The sequence below is a fragment of the Phacochoerus africanus genome, chromosome 2 (genome assembly GCF_016906955.1).
Source record: "Phacochoerus africanus isolate WHEZ1 chromosome 2, ROS_Pafr_v1, whole genome shotgun sequence".
NCBI classification, from domain to species: domain Eukaryota; kingdom Metazoa; phylum Chordata; class Mammalia; order Artiodactyla; family Suidae; genus Phacochoerus; species Phacochoerus africanus.
Window position 1 is genome coordinate 160,642,645 of NC_062545.1, and position 26,949 is coordinate 160,669,593.

Consider the following 26,949-nt stretch of genomic DNA (forward strand, 5'->3'; position numbering starts at 1 on the left):
TGATTTTTCCATACATGTTTATCAGCAATTAAGGTCTGGGAGATACTGCTAAAGAGCATAAGAGATGAAAATGTAGTTATTGTAGATAAAAATGTAAATTATTTGCCTATTTTACCTCAATACGATGGTGTTTCATGTCAATCCAACAAGAGCAGTAGGCATTTGAAAAATAGAAGACAAGTCCCTAATCTCAGTTTATTCACTTTTTTTTAGCTGTTCAGAATTTTTTTTAATTAATGGGTTTTATTACATTAATAGTTGTACAGCGATCATCACAACCAAATTTTATAGCACTTCCATCCCAAACCCCCAGCGCATCCCCCTACCCCCAACCTGTCTCATTTGGAAACCCTACATTTTTTAGTCTATGAGTCAGTATCTGTGCTGCAAAGAAGTCCATTGTGTCCTTTTTTAAGATTTCACCTATAAGTGATATAATTTGATGTTGGTGTGTCACTGTCTGACTGACTTCACTTAGCATGATAATTTCTAGGTCCATCCATGGTTGCTACAAATGCCATTATTTATTTCCTTTTCATGGCTGAGCAATATTCCATTGTGTATATGTACCACATCTTTATCCACTCCTCTGTTGATGGACATTTAGGTTGTTTCCATGTCTTGGCTATTGTATAGAGTGCTTCAGTGAACATTGGAGTATACATAGCTTTTCGGGTCATGGTATTCTCTGGATAGATGCCCAGGAGTGGGATTGCTGGATCAAATGGCAGTTCTATTTTTAGTTTGAGGAATCTCCATCCTGTTATCCACAGTGGTTGCACCAACAGTGTACTAGGGTCCCCTTTTCTCCACACCCTCTCCAGCATTTATTGTTTGTAGACTTTTTGTTGATGGCCATTCTGGCCAGTATAAGGTACTACCTCATAGTGGTTTTGATTTGCATTTCTCTAATAATTAGTGATGCTGAACATCTTTTTAATGTGTTTTTTTAGCCATCTGTATGTCTTCTTTGGCGAATTGCCTGTTTAGATCTTCTGCCCACTATTTGATGCGGTTGTTTTTTTAGTATTGAACTGCAGAAGGTGTTTATAAATCTTGGCGATTAATCTCTTGTCAGTCACTTCATTTGCAAATATTTTCTCCCATTCTGTGGGTTGTCCTTTTGTTTTGTTTAGGGTTTCCTTTGCTGTGCAGAAACTTTTTAAGTTTAATTAAGTCCCATTTGTTCATTTTCATTTTTATTGTCATTGCTCTAGGAGGTGGATCTGAGAAGATATTGCTGTCGTTTATGTTGGAGAGTGTTTGGCCTATGTTTTCCTCCAAGAGTTTTATAGTATCTGGTCTTACATGTAGGTCTTTAATCCATTTTGAGTTTATTTTTGTGTGTGGTGTTAGGAAGTGTTCTAATTTCATTCTTTTACATGTGGCTGTCCAGTTTTCCCAGCATCGCTTATTGAAGGGGCTGTCTCTTCTCCATTGTATATTCTTGCCTCCTTTGTCATTGATGAGGTGGCTGTAGGTGCGTGGGTTGAATTCTGGGCTTTCTATCCTGTTCCACTGATCTCTATTTCTGTCTTTGTGCCAGTACCATATGGTTTCGATGACTCTAGCTTTGTAGTATAGTCTAAAGTCAGGGAGCCTGATTCCTCCAGCTCCACTTTTCTTTCTCGGGATGGCTTTGGCTACTCTGGGTCTTTTGTCAGTTTATTCACTTTAAATGCCAAGTCATTAATTTAAAAGGAAAAAAAAATTGCCATGAGTAGATTTTTTCTGCTTTCCTCTATAAACCAAAAGCAAACATTTGCTGGCCTTTAAACTTGCACAACACAATGATTTATCTGTACTTTGTTGCCTGGTTTCAAAAGTTGTTGCTTAATTATACCAAACATTTTTTGAGGTTTAGGACCCACCAAAAACTAGCCAGGTGTGTTTCTCAGTTAAACTAAGGTTTGTTGGTTTAGATTGGGCAAAAGAGGAGTTCCCGTCATGGCTCAGTGGTTAACGAATCCCACTGGAAACCATGAGGTTGTGGGTTCAATCTCTGGCCTTGCTCAGTGGGTTAAGGATCCGGTGTTGCCGTGAGATGGGGTGTAGGTCACAGACACGGCTCGGATCTGGCGTTGCCGTGGCTCTGGCGTAGGCCGGTGGCTACAGCTCTGATTGGACCCCTAGCCTGGGAACCTCCATGTGCCACGGGAAGTGGCTCTAGAAAAAGGCAAAAAGACAATAAATAAATAAATAAATAAATAAATAGATTGGCAAAAGAGTTTTCTGATGAGGACAAGGATGGTTTGAGAACACACAGTGGATGATTTAGATGCGATCACTCTTACAGAAGATGGGCTCTGGAAATAAATTAATCAGGAATAGTATTAGTGTTAGTAACTATTACTAATAGGGAATTAGTATATAATAACATTATTATATAATGTTTTGTCAACAAAGTATGCAAATCATCTTAAATCTATCCTGTTCCACTGAATCATTTAGTATTAAGAGCTTATAGCATATAAGATATTTATGTCAATTTTATCTCAAAAAAGTTGGAAATAATAATGTAGGAGATACTTGAAATTGGAAATTAGTGTTTTGGATTGCTTATTCCATCCTGTGAGATGTTATATTTTTAAGCAGTTCATTTTTTCTTTTATGCAGCCTCTCTGCTTGTTTTTACTCTTACTAGTCAGTTCCCTTTGTTTACAGATTTATTTGCACTTCAGTATGCCTAAATGGTTTGGGTTCATGTTTTATATTTTTAACTCTTTCATCTTATTAGCTGTCAATTCCCTTTTCAACAGGGTCTTTCTATCTTCGTTTTAAATAAAAATTTTAATAGTTGGGAAGATTTGATATATACCTGTATGAAATATTAGTATGTTTAGATTAGAATAATGTACTTTTTGAATTTCATAAACTTTAGGAACATTTACATTGGTGATGGATGAAGAGAACTTTCTGAAGGATGCTGTTAAATATCAACCAGTAGGTGGCGAAAACTGGCAATAAAAAGCTTTTGTTTGGCAGATTTGAGAATAAAGAAGGGAAAACACAGGCCTTTTAGACTCTTGACACAATCTCCATTCCCTCCGTTTTGTTCTTTTCTCCTCCTGGTGCTACCCTACTGCTAGAACCCAGCCAGGTGAAGCTAGGAAAAGGACCATCCATTGGCTCTTAAAGGTGGGACATATCTTGAGAAGTGAAAAGCCCACAGTGCCTACATTTGGAATATCATTGGAAGGTCTCTAAATTCACACTTAGGACTCCTGACTCAGACCAGTGCTCCCTCCACTAGCTGAACAATACCCAGAAACAACCAGTTAATTCCACTCTTCCAGGGAGTACTTGTCTTACCCTTTAGGTGGAATCTAATAAACATGAATGGAGGAAGGGTTTCATTCTTTTGATTGAAAGTATCCAGAACATTCCTCGGGAACGTACAGTACTGCTTTGGTCAAGAACTAATGCAGACCTGTCCTAAGAGTGTTTGATTATGGTCAAGATGCTACATAAATGTGGAAGAATCTATAAAGTGAGGTTCTAAAGTAAAAGAAAAAAAAGGAAGCTTTTCTTTCTCTGGGAATAGGGTATCTGTTTCCTTCCGGTTGCCCGCTCTGTAGTACAATCTCTTTTCCATCTCTGGCCTTTCATTTCCTTACTCACATGCTGGGTCTCAGAAGCACTAAGGCTTTCAGTTCCCCTTAAGTAATCTTGAGGGTTTGACAAGGTTCTCAGACGAGGTTCTCTCATGATTCCTAAACCGTGATGTGTGGCATTAGCACAGGTTTCTGCTCTTTCTGTGAACAGAGAGCCCAGATCAATCGATACCCAGTGTCTCTCTCCAGGACAGCATACCTCCACGCCGCTGCCATGGATAAAAGGGGACACTGTCGCAGCAGTTGGGAGGCAGGAAGGACCATCTTCATTCATTCTCTCTTGCCAGGATAAGACATTTGTACCAGACATCCATTCCTATATGCAAGAGGCTTGGCATTGTTAGCTGATTGGCTTTGATAGGTGAAGAAAGGAAAATAATTTGCTGTGCTTATTTTGCCAAAGAATGAATGCTTTGATTTTAGATTAGGAATGAGACAAAATAAAGGTAGTGTGAGAACATATTTGTACTTGTTGCAGTACTCACGTGTCATGTTTCTATGACCACAATAATCCAGTATCCCTATGTGTTTGTTCTTGAGTCCTATTAGGTAAGCTACCCTGCTATTTGTAAATTTTTCTTGGTGCTTTATTTGTCAAAGACTCTTAGAGATAAAAATAAACACATGCCACTTGTTTGCTCTTTGTGCCTTTCTCCTGGGGGCTGTTCATGCTTGTGAATAAAAAAAAATGTGTATATAGTGCGTGTGCGAGTCTGTGTTTGTGTATAAGTAACTCGAGAAGGTGCAGCTATCTAGATTGGCTGCTAGGTGGCCGTGGACCCACTTACCCTGGTTTGGGGGCTTGGGGCCTGAAGGTAGCCCTGTAGCCTCCCACGGTAGCGTGGCGGGCAGCCCCTAACCCAGTGCCCAGACTGTTAGTAGAGGAAAAACATTGACTTAACCACTTGAAAGCCCTTGGTATATCCCCCACTAATCCCTCTGCCGGGCCACTGAGAGCTATGTCTGGCTTTGGTCATGGATGGTGTCACCGAAGTGTATTCTCTGCGTGGACACCTAGGAAGCAACTTGAAAGTAAACACACGCTTGGGGCTTCCCTCGCTGATGAATGTGCAGCAGCGTCGCCTCCGTTCGGAGGGAAGCGCTGAGGTCTCTTTGCTTCGGTCAGCATCTGCCAAGCGCTGGTGTGTACACACACACACGGGCTGCTGTGTGTACACACACACACACATACACACACACACACACGGGAGCGCGCGCGCGGTTAGGGCCGAAGTGATTACTGGCGCTTGTTTTCTTGGCGCCCACCGCCGTCCCCTAGCAGCCACCCGGCCGGCCGCGTGCGGTTCCTCCGGCGGCCCTGGCCGCTCGCCGGGCCCTCCGAAGGCCCGAAGAGGCCCCGCGCACACCCACCGCGCCGCGGCCGCGCGGGAGGCCTGCGCCGCCCGCGCCACCCACCGGCTGGGCCCAGCGGGCAGGCTGAGCGAGCGGACGGGCGGGGGCTGTCCCGGGCTCGCCCTCCCCGGCCGCGGCCCTGCGCGCCATGTGTCCCCGCTGGGCGCGCCGCTCCAGAGCCGGCCGCGGCTCCTTTAACCCAGGGAAGGGGAGCGGGGCGGAGGGGGCGGAGGGGGCGGTGAGGCGGCTCCGAGGAGGGCTCTTTCTTTCTTCTTTTTTTGAATGAACAGTGTGACGTACATACAGGAAACCAGTCGGTTAGAGGAGAATGAAGTAAGAGGCCAGCCCCCCCGGCCCCACGCCCGCCCCCTTCCTCCCTGCGCTGGCCCCCGCCCGCCGGGCTCCCGCCCGCCAAGCTCGGTTTCCCCGCCGAGCCGCCGCCGCCGCCGCCGCCGCCGCCGCCGCTGCCAGCGAAGGTGCCGGGAGCCGAGCCCTCCCCGCCGGCGCGGCCGTCATCGCCCTGAGCGGGAGCGCGGGGGAGGCGGGCGCAGCCAGCTCTGCCGCGCAGGAGCAGGAGGAGGAGAAAGGGTGCGCAGCCCGGAGGCGGGGTGCGCCGGTGGGGTGCAGCGGAAGAGGGGGTCCAGGGGGGAGAACTTCGTAGCAGTCATCCTTTTTAGGAAAAGAGGGAAAAAATAAAACCCTCCCCCACCACCTCCTTCTCCCCACCCCTCGCCGCACCACACACAGCGCGGGCTTCTCGCGCTCGGCACCGGCGGGCCGGGTGCGTCCAGCCTTCATTTATCAAGCAGCTTTTCGGAAAATGCATTTGCTGTTCGGAGTTTAATCAGAAGAGGATTCTTGTCCCCGTCCCCGGCTCGTCCACCGGCCCCCGGTCCCTGTCTCTCTCCCGTGGAGGCGTGAAGCGGCCCCGCGGGTAGAAATCCATGTCCGTGCCCGCGCGTGTGTGTGCGTGTGTAAATTGCCGAGAGGGGAAAAATCACAGGACTTCTGCAAATCCCGGACTGAAAATTGTAATTCATCTGCCGCCGCCGCTGCCTTTCTTTTCTCGTGCTCTTGAGATCTCTGGTTGGGATTCCTACGGATTGACATTTCTGTAAAGGAGAAGTCTGGGAATCAAACTGGAAATTCTCCTAATTTTTACACCTCCTCCCCCAGCTCCTGATTCATTTGGAAGTTTCAAAGCAGCTATAACTGGAGAGTTCTGAAGATTGATGGAATCTTTGCCTTATGCATTTGTTTTGTTTTCACAAAAAGGAAACTTGACAGAGGATCATGCTGTCCTTAAAAAATACAAGTAAGTTCTTTGCACAGAAAATTGGCTTAATGTAACTTTCAATGGAAACATTTGAGATTTTAACTTTTAAGTGCATTCGAGTAAGTTTAATTTCCAGGCAGTTTAATACATTCTTTTCAGCTGTGTAACTTGTAGTGTGTTAAGCCCTGCTTTCACCCAGTGTATAAAGGGAAATGCACCTGATTTTGACTGATTAGTTTTTTTAACCTTTCAGCATCACGGGGGAAGTAGACTGATATTAACAATAATTAATAATGTGCCTCATGAACTAAAGATCCGAAAGGAATTTAAATAAAAATTTCCTGCATCTCATGCCAAGAGGGAAACACCAGAATCAAGTGTTCCGCGTGACTGAAGACACCCCCTCAACCAAGAATGCAAAGCACATCCAATAAAATAGCTGGATTATAACTATTCTCTCTTTCGGGGCCGTGGGGTGGGAAGCGGGGGCGAGAGGTGCTGTTGGTACCCGGCTGCTTTTTCTCTGGGAAAGGATGGCGCACGCTGGGAGAACAGGGTATGATAACCGGGAAATAGTGATGAAGTACATCCACTATAAGCTGTCGCAGAGGGGCTACGAGTGGGATGCCGGAGACGCGGGCGCCGCGTCCCCGGGGGCCGCTCCCGCACCGGGCATCTTCTCATCCCAGCCCGGGCGAACCCCCGCTCCCGCCAGGACCTCGCCGCCGCCGACCCCGACCGCCCCCGCCGCCCCCGCCGCCGCCGCCGCCGCCGCGGGGCCTGTACTCAGCCCGGTGCCACCTGTGGTCCACCTGACCCTGCGCCAGGCCGGCGATGACTTCTCTCGTCGCTACCGCCGCGACTTTGCCGAGATGTCCAGCCAGCTGCACCTGACTCCCTTCACCGCGAGGGGACGCTTTGCCACGGTGGTGGAGGAGCTCTTCAGGGATGGGGTGAACTGGGGGAGGATTGTGGCCTTCTTTGAGTTCGGTGGGGTCATGTGTGTGGAGAGCGTCAACCGGGAGATGTCGCCCCTGGTGGACAACATCGCCCTGTGGATGACTGAGTACCTGAACCGGCACCTGCACACCTGGATCCAGGATAACGGAGGCTGGGTAGGTGCATGTGTGGTTGAATGTGAGTCTGGGCTGCGCGTTAAGGGTCTGAGATGCAGTGGTTGGAGTGTGGGTGGGCTGCTCGACCAAGGGCGGGCGGATGAGCCAGTGCTATAAAATCAGGTTTGTGGCTTCCCTCCCCATTTCCCCTGTTCAGAGCTCTCTCCCTGCCAACCCTACTGTGATCATTCCTTCCCGCCAAAACTGTTTGCCTTGCTTGCCAACCGTTGAGGTTCAAAGATCCAGGCTTTGCTATTCAGTAGGCTCTTGGGATAATGGCATCCCTTCAGTGTTTTTCAAACTGGGAGTCCAAGGATCCCCAGCATTACTGTACCTGGCCTGAGTAGCTCCTTGAAATCAGAGACAGGGCCAACTCATAAACTGATCTCAGGCTGGGCCCTGGGAATCTGCATCAGAAATAAGCCCCTCTGGGGGTTTCTTCTTTGTACTAAGATGTGAGAACCACCCAATTAGAAGAACAGACTCCCCCAGAAGACCAAGGGCATGCCTTCTCCTACTCACTTGGTAACATCTACCCAAAGAGGAAAACCAGTGGAGCCCATTTCCCTGGAAATCTTGGATGTTTGTGAAAAGGTAAATTGTAAGTTGACTTTCCAAAAGTCTGGCCATTCCAAGCTGCAATGTGAGCCACATTCCCAGTGGGCATGACCCATTGTCTTGAAGAACACTCATCTATGGGTGTTTATTTCATCAGTGGCAGAATTTGCATTCGCTGCACGCTTTGTGTTCTATTTCTATAACTTGTGTATGATTTTGAGGTTTACTGGAATTTTACTGTCTTACTTTTCACCAACTAGAATTCACATCATTTTGGGTCTTCTCTGCTGGAAAAACGTGAATCTACAGTATCTATATAAAGCATAGAAGAATTGATTCTTAGCTATGGATTCCTGTGCTCTGACTTTAGTTGAAGTGATTAATGCCTGTATCTTTGAAGAACATGTGTGAGCAGATTTTTTTTCTGGTATTGTGCTAGGTAGAGCCTTCATTATGTCACCATAAATTTCTTTTTGTGTGTATGATTCTTTGGGGGTAGGGGTACAGATCCTAAGACTGAAGAAGTGTAATTGAAGTCTATACTTTATATATCTAAAATTATTAATTTATGAAAAACCAAGAAAAGGAATAATTTTTGTCTGAAGCTTTTGCAGACTTTTTGTTTTAATCTAAACAATTGTCTTTGAAAAAGGATGCAGTTCAGTGAGAATGGCATCCTTTATTAGGGAGGATTATAGGGAGAATTACTAATGCTATTATTTTATGGAAACTAACAGAAGCAAAAAGCCTAGCAGTTACTATAAGTGGATTGGATTTCAAGATGCACATTACATATTTTACTACAGTTTACAAAGTGTGCTAATATTAAGGGGCCAAAAGGAAAAAAGGCCAAGAAAAGTAGATGACTGACATGAACATCTGATCCTGCTTGACCAAAGTTGACAAAATATTGATGCCACTGTTCAGTGTTTAAAAGTAAACATCCCCATTTCATCTCTAAAATTTAAATGCTTTTTGTGAGTTGTTTGTTTTTTGAGATCCCATACTACCAGATCTTTAGTAATTCTGGAAGAATGCAGTAAACGGTGAAAAGAATATTTTTGTAAAATGTTTGGTTAAGTAGGTGGTTTTATTTTTAACCACCATAACCAAAGAGGTAGGGACTTCCAGACGCCAAAGGGATCATTTTAAGACCAAAGTAAAGCTAATTTAACAGTTTTATTCTTTCATATTTTTTGTGAAAAAATGTTAAACCATTTTTCTTCCTAGCTGAAAGAAGTCCAAAGTGGTAACTGTCACATGTCAAGTAATTTAATCAAAAGATGGGAAGCAGAGACCTATGTTTATGATAGAAATTAAGATATAATCTTGATCTTCATTGTTGAGCTGTGGTATATTAACATCTCGTACAGTTGAATTTTCTTTTTAAGTGAAGACTCACTTTTTCCTCCTTTCAAAATAGAGTTTTCTTAGTAGACCCTGTCTTTGTGGTCAACAGGTATCTGAGGTTGATAAATGTAGAGGCTACATTTTATGATGCCAAACCACATGACATACCATAGAACATGATAAACTTTTTTTTTTTTGACAAAACCTCTTATAGTAAAAATAAATCATATAGAAGTACAAATAGCTGATGTTGAAATATGTAGTTTTCAGAACAATAAATAGATGGATGACTAGGTAGGAAAACAAAGGACTTTGGCCAAAAAGTATATATACATGTATATATATCAGGAAGTACAATCATAAATGGATACTTTGGAATAAAAGTAACAGCATTTGGGAGTCTGATTTACTTATCCTTTCAGAGGTGCATTATTAATCTAAATTTTTATTTTAAGCATTTGGCATATAGACAAAATTTCCTCCAGATTTATACCAATCAGCTATGTTTCATCTTACAGTACAGAGGACTCTTAATAAGGATGGTGAAGCTTCAGAAGAGAGCTAGCACATTCTTTTGTCATGGGACGATGACTCTGACTCAGTGGATCAGCTCATCTACTGAATCTGTATTAATGGGGGCTTTAGACTTGAAGTCATATTTTTTCTTTGCTGCTGAAGAATAGTTTGCATTCCACGTTCCATAACTTGGAGAAAGCAGGGCCTTGGACTGATAGGGGTCTGAAAGATGGTCCCAGAAGCCTACAAATTAAGTAAAGACTAAAGACAAAATTGGATGTAGAGTGGAGTGGGGCTTTATTCCTCAGTCTGAAGAAGGCATCCAGAGGGTGACAGGACAGCAGAGCATCGAGATGGCAGCAGCATTAGGAGATGTCTAAGATCCTACTCTTCCAAGTGTGGTTCACAGACCAGCAGCCTAGACATCACTTGGGAACTTCTTAGAGATGCAGGGTCTCAGGTCCCACCTCAGAGCTTCTGAGTCAGAATCTGTGGTTTCCACATCTACAGGTGTGTGTATACACATAAAAGTGAGAAATGCTGGCCACCATCACCAACCATTGAATCCTGTGCATGTCTTTTAGGAAAAATGACAATCTGGGATGGATCCTGTAAGTGTCCCTTTCCAGTGGCCTCACGGGTCCATAGCATTACATAGAATACTGCGTATTTCCTAGGTGTCCACAAGAGTGTTCTGACCCTTGAAAGAAATAGACTGGAATGAAAGAGAGATATGAAAGAAATGATTATATGCCCTGTCCCCTCAAGAATGTTTTTCATGGTAGCTTTGCAATCTGTATTGGCCTTACTGACCCCATTAAAGGAAGACAGCTTTTCTGTTCCAGTTAAAAGACAGGAAGTTTTACTCTTTCAATAGCTCCATTAGGTATTTGATTCTCTTGTAACATAGTTCAAATTCTATAGAAGAGTTTAGAGCTTCTTCATGACCAAGGGGCTCTTGCAAGTGGTGGGTTGAGATTTGGGTGAGATGATGGTGCCTGAATATTGATAGCATCCTCCAAACTGAGAAATGTGACCAACATTTTTGCTTCATGTCTTAGAAGAGAGATGTCTGATGATTGCAAGAATGAGATGCCTTAAATAGGCAGTTGGCTTCATTCTGTTGATGAGATGGTGCTGTGACTTTTTGTGTGTGTTTATCTTTTGGTCTTTGTGGTTTAGGAAGACAGGAACTTACTTCTCCACATCCAGTAGAGGTTAGCTTCCTTTTTATTAGTTGGTCAGCAAGCAGTTTCTCGTTTCTGTGTGTTGTCTACATCCACCCAAAAGTGTGATTAACTGGAAAGTAATACCATTCTTGGGCCAGTGTGCATCATTTTTCTAGTGGCTGAGTATCAGCTGCTTATGGCCAATTATGGCCGCAAAATGACAGGATTAAAAATAGCTTGAAGATGATCCAGTCTTCGATAATATATTTAATGATGAACTTTCCTTGGGAAAGTGCATCTTTCTGCCTACTAAGAATCACATGGCCCCTTTCAATAATTTATTTTGTGGAAAAATACACGGTTATTGCTTTTGCAGTCATGTGCTGTTGAGTGATTACATTTGGGGACTTTTGTAAAATGTTATAGTTCACTCAGTTCTCTTTTCTGTTTTAGGGCATTTGTTGCTATTTAGTATCGGTCGAAAACATGTCTTTCTTCTGCGCATCCTGTTACTTGTAGCTGTGCTTTCTAGTGAGAACTGATTGATCTTTTTAGTAATCCTTGATTGACCTAGAACATTTCAGATTGTTCAAATGTCATTAGGCCACACAGTGCACCAGGTAACAGAAAGCCACAGATTTTTTTTTTTTTTTAAGCCAAATCTCTTTGAGTTTCTCTTTATCTCTACTCCCAGTCCTAGTCAGCTTTTTGGAGGAATGATAAACCCACTCGTGAAGCAGGCATGTGGGTGCTATGTGTATTAATAGCAGTGTGTCCCACTCAGAGCACCCCCACACCCACTTCCGAGGGCACCCATTGTGTCTTCACAAGAGTTTAGCAAAGCGGTATTTCAGCAGAAGTGTATTTGTGCTAGAAAAACAACACTGTCTTTGTAGTATGCAAGTAAAAAGGCTTTTTTTTTCCCCTCAGAGATATATTGTATTTGAGGTTCAAAGGTTCTGTTAAACCTTTTTAAAGTAATCTAATATCACCTTATTCAGGTATAGCGGTAACCTTGCGAGCTGGTCACCCTTTCCCCCAGCTATACACAGGAGACCACTCAGAGAACTGACTCCACTACGAAGCTTCTTTTTCATTCCTCTTGGTTTGATTCAAACCAAATCAGTGCTTGACCTCACAACAGGATTAACGATGAAAGTCAGCCAAGGACTGAGACAGTAATTCAACCAATGTGATTGCAAGTCTTCTGTGTGCCCAGCCCTGGGTTAGGTTGGGGGTCAGGGAGAAACGCTCCCCCCCTCTCCAGCCCTGGATACTCTCATAGGCTGATGCTAGAGATGTCCACGTGAACTCAGAGTTGCCACGCAACCTGGTAAGCGTGATTTTAAACTCTCAGATTTAGAGGGAAAAAGAAAAAAAAAAAATAAAATAAAAAACTTAAGTATGTGCTATTTTGCATAAACTTCCATCTTTGTCTGAAAAAGTTATTTCTAACCATATGGCTCTTCATGTGTGTATTAGGCCTGATTTAACTAGGAGGAGAAATAGTTTTTTAAAAAGACTGTGTTACACGGACATACACTTAAGAGAACCGAAAGGCAGGGGGAGTTCCCTTGTTAAATATTTACCCTTTGGACACTCCTTATACATATTACGAAGACTTAATAAACACTAATCTTCAGTTTTTCAAGTATTTCATTAATTGTTTCAGTAGAAGACAATCAAGGCTCTGATTAGGATGAGTAGAATAGATTGCTTTGAAGAAATATCTTTCTTAAATCCTTCTGGAATGCAGAAAAATACGAGTTGATCTGAACCAGAACAGAGGAGAGAGGAAAAAACAAAGCTTTTGTTTTGGTTTGGTTTTAGGTTCTAGTAGTGTTCTGTTTATTAAGAGGCTTCTCTTCCAAAATGCAACTCATAGAAATTCCCAGCTCACTGGGACGTGCGTGTTCCCGAAGTGCAGGTGTTTACTGTCTAACTTCTTTTATTCGTGGGCCCCTTCTTTAACTGGAGGTTGTAGAACTTTTGAAATCACAACATAGCTGTTTTCATTTTTTTAAGTATTTTTTGGTAGATCGCCACTTGTTCTGATCTGTGCTCACCTCTCTAGTGCCAGCATGATTTCTCTGCTCTTTATTTGCCAGACAAAAGAGAAACCCAGCTGTCTTTCAGTGAGCATGATGCTGGAATGATTGTTTCTATCTCTCCAAAGCTATGTAGAATTTCTCATCAGGACCACTCCCACCCCCCACCAGGGTCCCCCACCTGCCTATCATCCCAGCACAGGGAGACCTCCAAGGGGGAGCTCCTTGATACTCACCAACACGAGTAAGGTAGGACTGTGTCTACGCAAGAGCGTTGTGTCTAGGTAACCAGCAAGAGGGAGCAGAGAAGGGGTGGGTCAGAGCTAGAATATTATGACCCCTACTCCAGTCTTACTACAGGCAGCCGGTCAAGGAAAAATTCTGTCGTCAGATCTGATGCTTTCCTTCCAGAGCTCATAAATTCCAGCCCTATGCAGGGGATAAGATAGAATCTGCTAGAAGAATTTGTACTAGCTCTGGTCTGTGCAGTGTTAGAGGCGAGTGAGGGTTATGCTCTAGCCTTAGATAAAGTTTGACTAACTAAACTTAACTAAAATCACTTATACTAAAGACTGCTTTCCCAAATGCCCTCTTAAACACGGTAGAAAGGGAATGTCCCTGACCTGCTGGGGTGGCCCTTTGTAGCAGTGCACCAAGAGCTCCTTGGATGATTTTCTTACGTGATTGGCTAGATTCTACGAGAAAGTTCGCTGGTATTTCCATTCTGCTCCTTGTTTTGCCTTCAGACTTTCAGGGATGGAGCCATATTCCATTTTTAGTTAATAATGAACTCTCTGGGGCTTCAACATAATGAGTCAGAGGCTTATGCCGGACTCCACTCTCCTCTTTACTGAGTCTCCTGAAAGCAACCCAAGGACCCACAGTGTCAAGTGAAGCTTACATTTTCCGAAGGAGATTTCACCATTGAGACCAATACTTCTTTCTTGTGATGGTTCGAATTACTACATTTTTTTCTGTTTTTAACTGTCTTGTCTTAAGCTGCGAAAGAATATGGGGAGTTTATGACTTGGGGAATGCTTGGAGGACCAGACAAAGTGTCAGTGTTGCAGGGTCTCTCTTCTTGATTTTATCCGACTCTTCCTCACCAGCACTAAAGGTTTCTTCTGCTTTTACAGAACAATGAATGTCATATTCATGTATTGCCTTTGAAACTGAATTGCAGCCAGATATTCCACTCAGCTGCATTAGAATTTTCAAAGCGAAAATACTTAGTCCTCTTAATTCAATGCCTTCTGACAGTTAGGGTAGGAAAAAATTAATTACAAATTATATCACCATCTTTAGATATTGATTTTTTTATCTCTTGGGGAAAAAAAGCAAGTCCATAAAGGATGCCAGGTGGCACCTCTAAGTCTAAATTTTTAGGACTACGTCCTAGCCATTCTCTTTATGAATTCCTGCTGGCATTTCTCTCTCTCTCTCTCCCTTTCTCTTTCTCTCTCTCTTTCTCTCTAACACTTAAAACTTTTAAAGGCAGTTTTGAGCTATTTTTAACAAAATTTTAAGTATAGTGAGGCAGAACCACTTACTAAATATTAAAGTGACTGTATAAGAAGAAAACAATGGGAAGAGGTCTTAAGGAAGACGAGCAATTGTTCACTAATCTTAACTCCGAGTTCCTAGCAACCAGGGCAGTGGTGGGAGAATAAAGATCTTGTTATTTTGTAGCGCATGCACCCTACCCTTTTCCATTGAAAAAACATTTATTGGGGGTCTACCATGTACGGAGTTCTGTGCCAGGTGTTTCACCTGTGGAAGATAACCTCTGCCTCTAAGGAATTAGCCAACCAGTAGTGAGACTGAGATGTGTAAATTGCTGTGATCCTTGACACACTTTAGTGGGAGGAACCATCTGGTCCAGCTGGAAGAAGGGGATCTGGATGAGTTTTGGTGGGAGATACGGAGAGGGCATTTCAGGTAGCTGGACGGGCCTGGAGGAGTCAGAGCAGGCAGGAATGTGTGAGGCGTCCCTGGGGACTTGGAAAGAGTCTGACGAGATTGGGGCATGGAGATTTCTTGTGAGAAAAGACTGGATCATAAGTTGAGAGGTCTGTGTTGAATTTGGTCGATGTTAATAGGTTCTTGAAAGGGTTCTGAGACAAGGTGGGGTATGTGGGCTGGTGGAAGATTGACAGTGGCTGAGGTTGGATAGTGGGAGACCAAGGAAGAGGTTTGGACCAGGGCAGGGGAGTGGGGATGTGGACCCCAAGGACTGACAACAGATTGAACATGGGAAATGAGGGAGGGAAAGAAGCAAAGAATGCAAATTCCAAACCCAGGATAAGAAAAATGACCGTTTTGTGGGGTAAATGTGATGAAATTCATTTTGGACATTTTCATCTTGAGCTTCCCATAGGCTATCCATTGGAAATGCCCAGGAGCAGTTGGTCTTCAGGATCTAGACCTGGAGAGAGACATTGGGGCTGGAATACACCCTGCTTTTCCCCCAAACCCTGTCAACTCCCCCCTTTTCTTCTTTTGTTTCCAAAAATGGTCCTAGCTGCTGCTGCTGATTCTGCCTTCTTTTATTAACCACTCTTTCTACACCACCTTTCCCCCAAAGACCTCTGTAGAGGTCTGTGGATTGAATTAAGGTGATTAACTTGAAGTTTTACTGTTCAAAGCTTGGCTCCCCACTACCAGTTTGCCTACTTAAAGATAACTCAACTGGAGTTAGATTACTGTTGTTTCAACATCCTAGTGGTGTCTTCCCTTTGCAGATTCTTAGACAGTCCAGGAGTTCTCCTGCACTGGTACTTGCTGACTTAATAGCAGTTCTCCTAGTATATTGAACCCGCACCTAGCATGGTAGATAGTAGGTGCACACAATGATTGTTGATTGAATAAATGAATTAATAAAAGTGATTAGGATAGAGGCCCTTTGGACATCAGACTCATCCTCATCAACTAGTGTGCCTCTCCACTTATTATATAGAGTATATATGTTCCACTCTCTAATGTTCCACTGTAGGGACATATGTGTTCCCACTGACCCATCCTATGGATTCTGTTAATATTCCGTAGAAGTGGACAAAGAAAACTACCTCAATGTTTTGATTTCATCCTTTATCATTGAATTGAAAAAGTAAGTCATTCATACCTGAAAAGAAATCTTCTAGATTTTGCTTGATCTTAAACATTCAACTTTAATGAAAGTCCTCACTACTAATATGAGAGATTAGCACATCACTGATCACATTGTATCTGTTTGTACAAAAGATACACGCACACAGTCAGACATATATGTGCATACTTGCTCTCATTTCTCGGGTTTTGTGTCTCCAGCCCTGTTCAGATAGTCAGAGCCTTGTCATCTAAGCTTCTTCACTACCTCATCCTGAAAGAAAGCAGGGCTTGTCCATGGTTCTCACAGTGGGGGACAGAGTGGCTTTTCCTCTGTTATTAGTATTGTAGCTCAAATATAAAAGAACTATAGCATACAAGTCACAAGGATAAATGGTCCCCTAGTTCTCCTCCCCTAAAAACAAGTAGCCAATTGGAGATGGGGGTCAGTATAACTCAGTATGTCCAGAGCAGAGGATGCTGGGATTTTATTTCTCCATACACTGGCCAATGGGAAGATTACTAGGAGTGGTATGGAGCAAACCACTGGGCTGACAGGTTTGGGCTCCATCCTCTGTTCTGGTTGAAGCAAGCATCACAGCCTTTCTGTGGTTTTTAAGAACTGGTGGAATTTGCATTTTGAGAATCCTTATTCCTTGGCATGAAGCAAACTCAAAAGCATCGTTGCTCATCATTTGTCATCTGTTTGAAAAAGATTCTGTGATTTGTGCACTTGTCATGAAGCTTGACCATACTTCTGGGGCTTACAGATGTGAGTCCCTGTGAAAGAAACCACAAGCAAATTCTCTTTTCTCCCCTATCTTTACTTCTTCCCTCTCGTTTCTTCAATGGCCATCTGTGCATTATGTTACCACTGCCAGACCCTCTTCAAGTGGCTTATCTATGAGTGAATTCAGAAACTTCAAATTATAAAGGACACCCAGATAATTGGCCCGTTCTCCAGAGTATCTGTCCCCTGTGCTGCTGCCAGATTCCTTCTTAATGAATACATCCAGTGACAGTGGGATTCTTGATCCTCCGGATCCGTGAGAAAATGAGCTTCCCTGCTTTGTAACAGCTTGTGGCTCTGGGGGAAAAAAAATGACAGCCATTGCACAAGTTTCCTTTGAATGTAGTTTTCTTTCCCATAAATGATACTTTGAGACTACACTTAAGGGGTTATTAGTTTTCTATTTCATGCTTGGCCTGTGTGTGATAATAACACAAGCTGTCACTGCAAATCAGCAGCTAAACACGCTCTGTCTGGTTAATGCAAGCATTTCATATTTGGCTCAATTAAAAATTAACTGATGAAAGTACATGTCAAATGGAATTTGAAAATACCTTTTGTAGGGAAGATTGAAAGGGCATGGCCAATGAGTAAATTAGTGGTTTTCAAATGTGAGGGTTTGGGGGACATTTAATACAGGTTGGGACACTTGACTCTTCTCTCAAACCTCTCTACCTGTTTGAAAAGGATGTTCCCATCCATATCATGAAGGGCTCGATTGCTTCTGTGTGTTTACTGGAAAATAATCGTTGTGTGTGTGTGTGTGTTTGCATGCGTGCTTGCTGGATCATACAGTTAAAGCAGATAGAACAGGGGATGGGGGACTCCTCTATCTCACACTTTGTTTTGTTTTGTTTTTTTCCATTGGCAGCATGCTATGGGCCAATGTGGGGAGGTATGAGCTGGCTTAGAGTCTGCAAGCTGGAGATCATGAAACAGCAGCTGCAGGAGAGCCTGGGGGAAACGCAACCACAGTAGGGGCATTTATTGGAGTTGGGGAAGTCTTCCCAGGAAAGGGAGCTGAAGCCTGGAAGCTGAGCCGAAAGTAACCTAGGGCTGTGGGAAGAAGGAGCAGAGTGTGGCCAGCAGACAGAACATGGAGAAGAGGGACCGGGGGCTCCAGAGCATGTGGGGAGTTAAAGGAACAGAGGAGTCCAGCCTGGCTGGAGTGAGGGGTACAAGTGGGGTGGATTAGAAAGGTGGCCAATAGAGTTGTACCACTGTGTGTATGGGGGGGGGGGTTATTTTAGAGAGGCCCCTCTCTATTTACTCAGCTAGACAGGTGATATTAGTGACAGGTAGGATGCTAGCTCAGTAAAGGTGATGTGTGATCTCAGTACCCAGACCAGGGATTGAACTCCAGGCTGTTTCAGTGAAAGCACTGTAATCCTAACCACTAGACCACCAGGGAACTCCCAAGAAATTGATAGTTTTGTGCAATAATCAGGACTGGAAAGGAGAGATTTCTGGGAAGATGTAGTGATTGACTGAATGCTTTCAAATCTTGCTCATTTCTTTTTCAGTTACAGTGGTCTTTTTTTCTGTAGCCACTTTGAAAAGAATATGTTTGGTCATTGTTCTGGTTATATACAAAATTTTTTTTTAAGTTTCCCATTCTCTTAAATTAACACAGCCTGACTGAAAACTTGATTTTGTTGGAATTCACATTGCAATAAATCTTCATTAACAACCAGTTAATGAAGATTTATTTGAAGAAAGAACTCAACTATGAAAGACAATTTTCACAGAGTTTTTTCCTAGGTTAAAAAAAATTGCAGCAGTGGTGTCTTGTTTTGATGAAGGATTTTAAAGTTTCCGAAGGAATTCTGGATCTTTTGACCCATTTGATTTTCAGAAAACTCTAGGCAAGGCAGGTATTATATTCCCACTTCTCTCTGGCTTCCTCTTCCCACACCCTTTTTGTTATTTGTTTATCCCCATGTGAAGAGAAAACCTAGACTAACAAAGCCACATGAGAGCCAGTAAGTCAAGAGGAGCGGGTGTTTCAGTGCCAGACTCGGAGTCCGGGAGATATTTCTTAATGCTGTGCTCCTTCTTGGGGCATGTTTTCATAAGGACACTAGATTCCTCAATAGAAACCTAATCAAGTTTATGCCTAATTTTAAAAAATAATATCCCTAACTGCTTTTTATCGCAAAGATTTTCAGGAAAATTAAAATGTAATCTTGCATTTCAGGTTACTTTCTCTCCTTTGGTTTAGCTTTTGAAATGTGTTTCATCTTAATGGTGGAGGGACATCTAACTTCGCCTTATGATGCACGTGGATGTGACTGTGAATTGATCAAACTGGGCACACTTGACCTTGAAACTCCTTCTAAGAGGACGGTAGTGTCCTGGGTAAGAGAGTTTGCTAAAACTCATGTGAGGGTTCTGGAAAACAGCTCCTTTCAGCAGGGGTCAAGTGGAATTATATAAACATAAATGGCTGTTTCTGCCTAGGAATCTGTGTTTTTATTTACTTTAAAAATTGGAACTCTGGGAGTTCCCTGGTGGCACAGCAGGTTAAGGATCCCATGTTGTCACTGCTGTGGTTGGCGTTCCACCCCTGGCTCAGAAACTTCCACATGCCTCAAGCATGATCCAAAAGAAAAACTGAGCTCCTGTCTTTAGGTATCCAATATAAATTTGGTGAGTGAAGTGTTTTTTGAACTGAAAAAATGGTGGCGCTTTCATCTGTAGGATTTCCCCAGTGTCTAAAGGACATATGGGTATACATTTGTTCAACTTTGTTCATTCAACAGATAATTGTAAGAGTGCTGGAGCTATGGCAGAAACATGACAGCCATGAACTGTCTCTTGTACCTCTCGTGAATCCAACATTGTGGAGAAATCAGAACAGTAAACAGGCAAATAATTAACAATATAATATAGGGGCTACAACATAATAAAAACAAGGGAATTCAATACAGGAGTGCTGATGGGGCAGTATTAACGTCTTACATTCGTTTTTTAAAATTATAGTTGATTTATGATGTCGTGCCAATTTCTGCTGTACAGCAAAGTGACCCAGTCATACATATGCATACATTCCCTTTCTTATATTATCTTCCACATGGTCTAGACCAAAAGATTGGATATAGTTCGCCGAGCTACACAGTAGGACCTCATTGCTTATCTTTATTTTATTTTATTTATTTATTTTTTGTCTTTTTAGGGCCACACCGTATGGAAGTTTCCAGGCTAGGGGTGGAATCGGACATGTAGCCACCAGCCTACACCACAGCCACAGCAGTGCGAGATCCAAGCAGGGTCTGCAACCTACACCACAGCTTATAGCAATGCCGGATCCTTAGCCCACTGAGAGAGGCCAGGGATTGGACCTGCATCTCATAAATGCTACTCAGATTCGTTTCTGCTGAGCCACTACAGGAACTCCTCATTGCCCATCTTTATAGTCTTTTTTCTTTTTTGGCCACCCTATGGCATATGGAGCTCCTGGGCCAGGGATCAGATCAAGCTGCAGCCATGGCCTGAGCTGCAGCTGTGACAATGCCAGATCCCTAACCCACTATGTCAGGCCAGGGATCCAACCTGTGTCCCAGTGCTCCCAAGATGCCACTGAAGAGGAACTTCTGTATTTGTTTTTGAGGTTCTTCCAATACTATTGCAGTTTACTCAGAGGAGTTTGAATGGATTTTTATTTTTATTTACTTACTTTTCTGGCCACACTCATGGCACTTGAAAGTTCCTGGGCCAGGGATTGAACCTGCTGCAGTGATGACACTGGATCCTTAACTCACTGAGCCACCAGGGAACTCCTGAATGGCTTTTTAAAAATTAACAACTTAAAACATAGTGTCCTACCTTAAAATTTAAATATAGATTAGTATAATAAGGCCCGTATATCAGTTTAAAAATGGACTACTGGAGTTTCCATTGTGGCTAAGTGGAAACGAATCTGACTAGTATCCATGAGGATGCAGGTTCCATCCCTGGCCTCGCTCAGTGGGTTAATAAGGATCTGGCGTTGCCATGAGCTGTAGTGTAGGTTGCAGACTGGGCTTGGATCCTGCATTACTGTGGCTGTGGTGTATGCTGGCAGCTACAGCTCTGATTCGACTCCTAGCCTGGGAACTTCCATGTGCCATGGGTGTAGCCCTAAAAAGACACATACGCACACAAAAAGGTCATTTCTCTTGAACCACAAAAAGGCTACCATGCTCACCATAGGATTAAAGATGACCTATTTTAGGCTAAAATGTTTGGAGCGCTTTCCCTATTATCCCGGACCAATCCAACCATATTCCCCATGTCCATTTGCCACAACATTGGTCATTGGCCTCAGCTGCTGAAGTTAGCAGAAAGGAAGGAAACTAGCAATAATTGAACCCCACTAGGTGCCAGATTTGGGGCTTAACACTTTACGGATAGAAGATTAGTTAACTCCAGTAACCTCCCCCTGAGGGTAGGAAGTGGAATTATAGACGAGGAAACAGAGGTTCTGCAAAATCAAGTAACTTGGCCTGGCAAGAGGCAAAAGTAGATCCTTTTTCAGGCAATCCAAGTGGTAACTGATGTCCTCTGAAACATCAAGAAATTTTTAAAAATTTAAAACACAAACCTATTAAAAGTAACAATTTGGTGCGTGTGATGTTTTGGTTTCTTTTGTGTCTCTTTAGGAAGTCCATTAGACTTCTTTATCTCAGTAACTAGGAGGTAAAATCTCTTACAATGTGGACTTTAAAAGTTCTTTCCTAGTTTAAAAAAAAAAAGAGACACACTCAGAGAAACAAAATGCTTCTGTCTCTCCTCTTTGGCTCCAATAGTCTGTATAAATAGCCTTTGAAAAATAAGTCATAATCACTTCTTCACACCAAGACCAGACACCTGATTCAGAAACTCTCCCTGGGGTAAGTGTGTGTGTGTGTGTGTGTGTGTGTGTGTGTGTGTGTTTGTTGGAATAACACACCCACAGTGCTTTCCCGGTTCAAGAGAAATGACCTCACTGTCCAATTGTTACCTGCCTAATGCCTTAATCAAAAGGTGGGAAAAGTCTGCGGTTTTACCCCTGGTGTGATCCTCAGCCCTCACTGTTCTTATTTTAGGCATGACCTTAGTGTTTTTTCCAGAGTCCAGAGGTGGAATGACATGTTACTCAAGTTTACAAGATGATGATGTATCTGCTTTTATATTTAGCTGTAAATTTTATTCTACTCATAAACAAACCCACCTTCGGTAACCACGGTGCATCAAGGGACAGTTATTTCCATTCCCCTTGGTTTAATTTGGATACATTTGGCCTAGAACAGCACAGTGTTTCCATAATAACATCTGAACAGGATGCTGTGTTGATCTGCAGGGCTCAGGGAGTTTCAGCATGGGCCAGGAAACTACTTTCTTAAAAGAAACTTAAACATCAAATTCTGACAAGGTAGGAAACTCTTACTAGTCTCCTTACTAAACTCTCTTTTTTTCTTTCCTGCAATCTTGTTAATTGTTATATCTCTTGGTGATTATTAAACACATATGGATGGAATATTTAATCTTAGGTTCATGTGCAGAGTTAAGTAACTCAAATTCAGGTGGAAAAAATATTTTAAGGGATTTGTTTAATCAAGCATATACAAATTAAAAAATTTCTTCCCAGCACAACATGTTATAACTTTTAGAGTGGAACTTCATGGTATTTCACAAGGAAGCAAAAAAGGAAGGGGAATTTATTCAGGCAGACGGACAATAGTAACCTTTCATTAAATGAGACAGAGTTCAATACCATACCCTGGCTTCTGTGTTTATTGAACTAAACACACCACAAGCTATGTCCCCTCTCTTTTACGGACCAGACCGCTTTAAAAATATTGGTTCAAAAAACCCTAAACTGTTTAATTTATAAGATATAACCCAACAGTATAATATCTGCAAGATTGCTTAATGTATTTTTTACAAATCCTTAAAATCCTAATGGCTTCAGGTAATTAGGATCTTTGCTCTTTTGATGGTTAAATATGTGATGACTGAGTTGTCTGGCTTGGTCTCAGGACAAGAGAAGGGTGGGTTTGGGTTCTGTGCCCAGGATGGGCTCCCTGGTTTCCAGGGTAAAGAGAAGGCCCCGCCCTTCCTCTGCCCCCTCCCACTCACACACCCCCTCCCTGGGATGATTCATAGTGTCCACATGGAAATGAAGAGGACCCATCTGTCACCAGTGTTGTCATTTGTGAATAAAAAGGCTTTATGGCTGCAAAGCCCATTAACGCCCTCAGAAATCTCTGTTTAAGCAATTATGGTGATCCTCAACACATCTAGGAAGGAGGAAGTAATTTCCACCCCTGCTATGCAGAAGGATATTCATAAAGCTCACGTGCCGAAGGTCATACCCATTCCTCATTAGAGTTGGGCCATCATTCTTAACAGCTTTGCTTTAAAATACATAAACATATATAATATGAATGTGGGTGCATGTTTATCTAGTGACAAAACTGATATAACTAAAACTTGCTGTTTTGACCATTTTTTTTTTTTTTGGTCTTTTTGCCTTTTCTAGGGCGGGCTCCCATGGCATATGGAGGTTCCCAGGCTAGGGGTCTAAACGGAGCTGTAGCTGCCGGCCTACACCACAGCCACAGCAACGTGGGATCCGAGCTGCCTCTGCGACCTACACCACAGCTCACGGCAATGCCAGATCCTTAACCCACTGAGCAAGGCCAGGGACCGAACCCGCAACCTCATGGTTCCTAGTCGGATTCATTAACCACTGAGCCACCACAGGAACTCCTGACCATTTTTAAGTGCACAGTTCAGTGACATTAAGCACATTCACAATGTTGTATAGCCATGCTCACCATCCATGCCCAGAACTTTTCTGTCATCCCGAACTGAGACGCTGTACTCATTAAACAGCAACTGCCCCGCTGCCTCCCACCTACCTGCCACTCTCCAGGCCCCGGTAACCACTATTTTGTCTTCTGTTTCTATGAATTTGACTTCTCTTTGTATATTGTGTAAGTGGAATCATACAATAATTGTCCTTTTATGTCTGGCTTATTTCACTTAGTGTAACATTTTCAAGGTTCATCCATATTGTAGCAGGTGTGGGAATTTTATTTCTTCTTAAGGCTGAAGAGCTTTCTACCCAATTCAAAAAATCCACTTTCTCACAAGATTGGTTATCATGTCCCCCAGCCAACAGAAACAGCAAATATAGTTCATTAGGACTGAGTTGGCAGAGGAGACCTGCAGATTGTTTTAAAATTGATTTTCAAAGTCTGACTGCTGGGAGTTCCTGTTGTAGCTCAGCGTTCACGAACCTGACTGGTATCCATGAGGACAAGGATTCTGTCCTTGGCCTTGCCAGTGGGTTAGGGATCTGGCATTGCCATGAGCTGTGGTGTAGGTCACAGATGCAACTTGGATCCTGCATTGCTCTGGCTGTGACGTAGGCCAGCAGCTGCAGCTCTGATTGGACCCCTAGCCAGGGAACTTCCATATGCTGCGGATATGGCCCTAAAAACCAAAAAAAAAAAAAAAAAATCTGATTGTCAGGAAGAAGTTAAAAATGCTATTAAGACTGGCTCAGGAACTGAAAAGCACAGCCCTCTGAGGCACCTCTGTGTGGGGCAGACAGTAATGAAGATCTCAGCCGCCCTTGAGGTTATCAGGGGGTTGTAAGCCTCGGACAGTCTTACTTTTTCCTAAGGATGTTGCTGAGTCATCAATACAGGCCTGTTTTCCATAGGAAGAGTTGAAGAGTTCAGAGAAAGCGGGTAATAAGTTTCAGAAATATCTTCATTCCAAATGGTCAAAAAAAAGGTTTTTTGCTTTTTTTTTTTTTAAAGTTTAGGCTTCAGTCATCTGAAAAATCCACTTCAGTGAAATGATTCATTCCAGAGGGTGAATGAGAAGAAGCAAAGCAAGAGTAGTGTAAAATAAATAAATAAATAAAATGAAAATAGAACAAAAGACTGTCCGTGACCTTTACTTACCTGTTACATTCCGTTTCTTCCCCTACCTCACTTTTTTAAGTGGAGAATTTTTAGGAACTTGACCCAAGTGGATATGGATATTGTGATTTCAGGGGGATTTTTTCTGTATTGCTCTCACCTAGATCTTCCTCTCAGTGCCTATGTTACATTGTTCGAATATTTAGAATAGTCGTGTGACAGTGTGAGGAGCTGCGTTACAGTGCATTAGCTCAGAGCATCTGACTCTGAATGTCAATTTGAAAACATCATAACGTAAAGTGTGGTCCTTAGCTCATTCCATGTTCTCCATGCCTGCTAGGCATCTGGACACCATCTTTGGCCTCGCGGAGGGCAGTCTCCTGGGGAGACAGAAACACAAATGAATATGACAATCCAGTGAGTTTTTTCCTGAGAAATTTAAGGATGATTTCATAGAGGAAGAGCCATTTGGCCTGGGTCTTGAAGGATAAGTTGCCCTATGGAGAAAGGGCAAAGCTACCATGTGCAAATCAGCAGTCATGGGAATGATCCAGAGGGCAGCATAACCAGAGAAAAGGAGTCCTGGGGTGAAATGAAGGAGCTGAAGCTGAGGGGACAGTCGAGGCTGACTCACTGGCCCCAAGTGTCTCCCTAAGGATTTCAGATTTGATCTTCCACACAGTGGAGAGCCAGTGAGGGTTTCTAGCAGGGTGGTGATTTTGTGTGTGTGTGTGTGTGTGTGTGTGTGTGTGTGTGTGTGTGTTGGGGGGAAGGGAAGATGGGGGCAGGTGTCTTTCTTGGCACCTGCCCTGTACACCTGCCGCATCTTCCCACTGAGGTGGAACAATTGTGAAAGTCACTTCAAAGGTAGAATCAGTGAAGTCTGTAGGAGCTGAGGAATGTGGATATGATCTGCCCATCCCTGAATACTCAGGGCTTAGCATGGGACAAGCACAGGATAGGTGCCCAGTGAATATCGGCCAAGTGACTGAATGTATGAGAGTGGCCTGTTCCGACCTATGAAGCAGTACCAGTGGCATTAAAGGGTGCCCAGCTGTACTTGGGATAAACCAGGTGTTCACAGGGCACCTGCTCTGTGCCAGACACTTTCTAAACGTTCTGTCTTCCTTAACACATTTATTTCTATGACAAGGCAGGTGGGTGTGGTTTTATCCTTGTCTTGCAGATGGAGCTTGGAGAGGGGACTAATTACAGTTGCTTTGGTGGCAGAGCTGGGATTTGAACCCAGGCATCCCCGGAGCACTTGGTGTTCTTCGTCACAGCGCTTTGTCACCTCCCTTCCCCTGGAGTTTCCAGAAAGCTGCTTTTATCAAGGCCTCAGAAATGATGACTCGGGGCAAACATAACCAGGGGCAGGATGCAGAGAAGCCTGTTTAGGAAACCATTTATCTCCCGTAGACGTACCGTCTGAGATGACCTTAGTGAAATAACAATGCAATAATAACAGTGCTACAGTCTTTTCCCTGGCATAAGAAACCACTTTTGTCATGAAAATGGAATTTCTCTGGGAAATCGTCCTAGAAAGAGATAGGCGGCTGAAATAAAATAACAAAAAATGTGAAATAGTATCAAATTGTTTTCTGCATGTTTTCCCTCCTCCCCCTGCCTGCCCAGTCGTGTCATTTACTTTGTTCACTTAAAATGTGCAGCCTGGGTCCCTTGGTTCCAAAGCAAGAGAGGAGTGTGTACATCCAGAGAGGCCCGCAACACACCTGGCTAAAGGGAGAGGGGATCCATTAGGGTCCGTTAGGGTCAGCATTGCTTTCGGGGTGGAAGCCTGTGGTTTTCTGGAATGAAGGGTGGTGTGTGTTGTTTCCCCGGTGGCCCACGGGCTGGAATCTGAGCTCGGCGGCGTTCAGGTGTGTGTGTCCTGGATCAGTACACCCCCAACTGAAGCTGTGTTCTCAGGCCATAGGTCAGAATTGTCTAAAATAAACTCTTGTCATAACAAGGGAGGTGGCAGCTAGATTACATCTCAGAGTTCCTCCATGCGTTCACCCCAGAGGACACCAATTTTCCTATCCTTGTGGGGAAGGATTCCATTTTTATAAGGATTCTAACTAGGGGTCTGTCTTGCTCTCCCACCCTCACAAATGGTGATACGTGGTGGTGGCCATAGCAGCGTGGAGAGAGTGCAGCCTGGAAACCCAGCCAAGT

The 26,949-nt window shown here is 43.4% G+C and overlaps 1 protein-coding gene across 6 annotated transcripts in view; it reads left to right on the forward strand.

Annotated features, from left to right (window-relative positions):
- The first annotated feature begins 5,598 nt into the window (after positions 1-5,598).
- The window catches only part of BCL2 (BCL2 apoptosis regulator), a 179,856-nt gene continuing 158,505 nt past the window's right edge, over positions 5,599-26,949 (forward strand). The window contains exons 1-3 of one of the 6 annotated variants that reach the window (XR_007133141.1): positions 5,599-7,358; positions 8,177-8,323; positions 11,953-19,937. Coding sequence is in view for 5 of the 6 variants with exons in the window: in XM_047767003.1 (XP_047622959.1) it covers positions 6,777-7,358; positions 8,177-8,236 (642 nt within the window). In the remaining variant the exon portion in view is untranslated. Of the gene's footprint in view, positions 7,359-8,176; positions 9,661-11,952; positions 19,938-26,949 lie in introns of those variants that run through there. The other 5 variants (XM_047767003.1, XM_047767007.1, XM_047767002.1 and 2 more) reach the window with 5 other exon arrangements.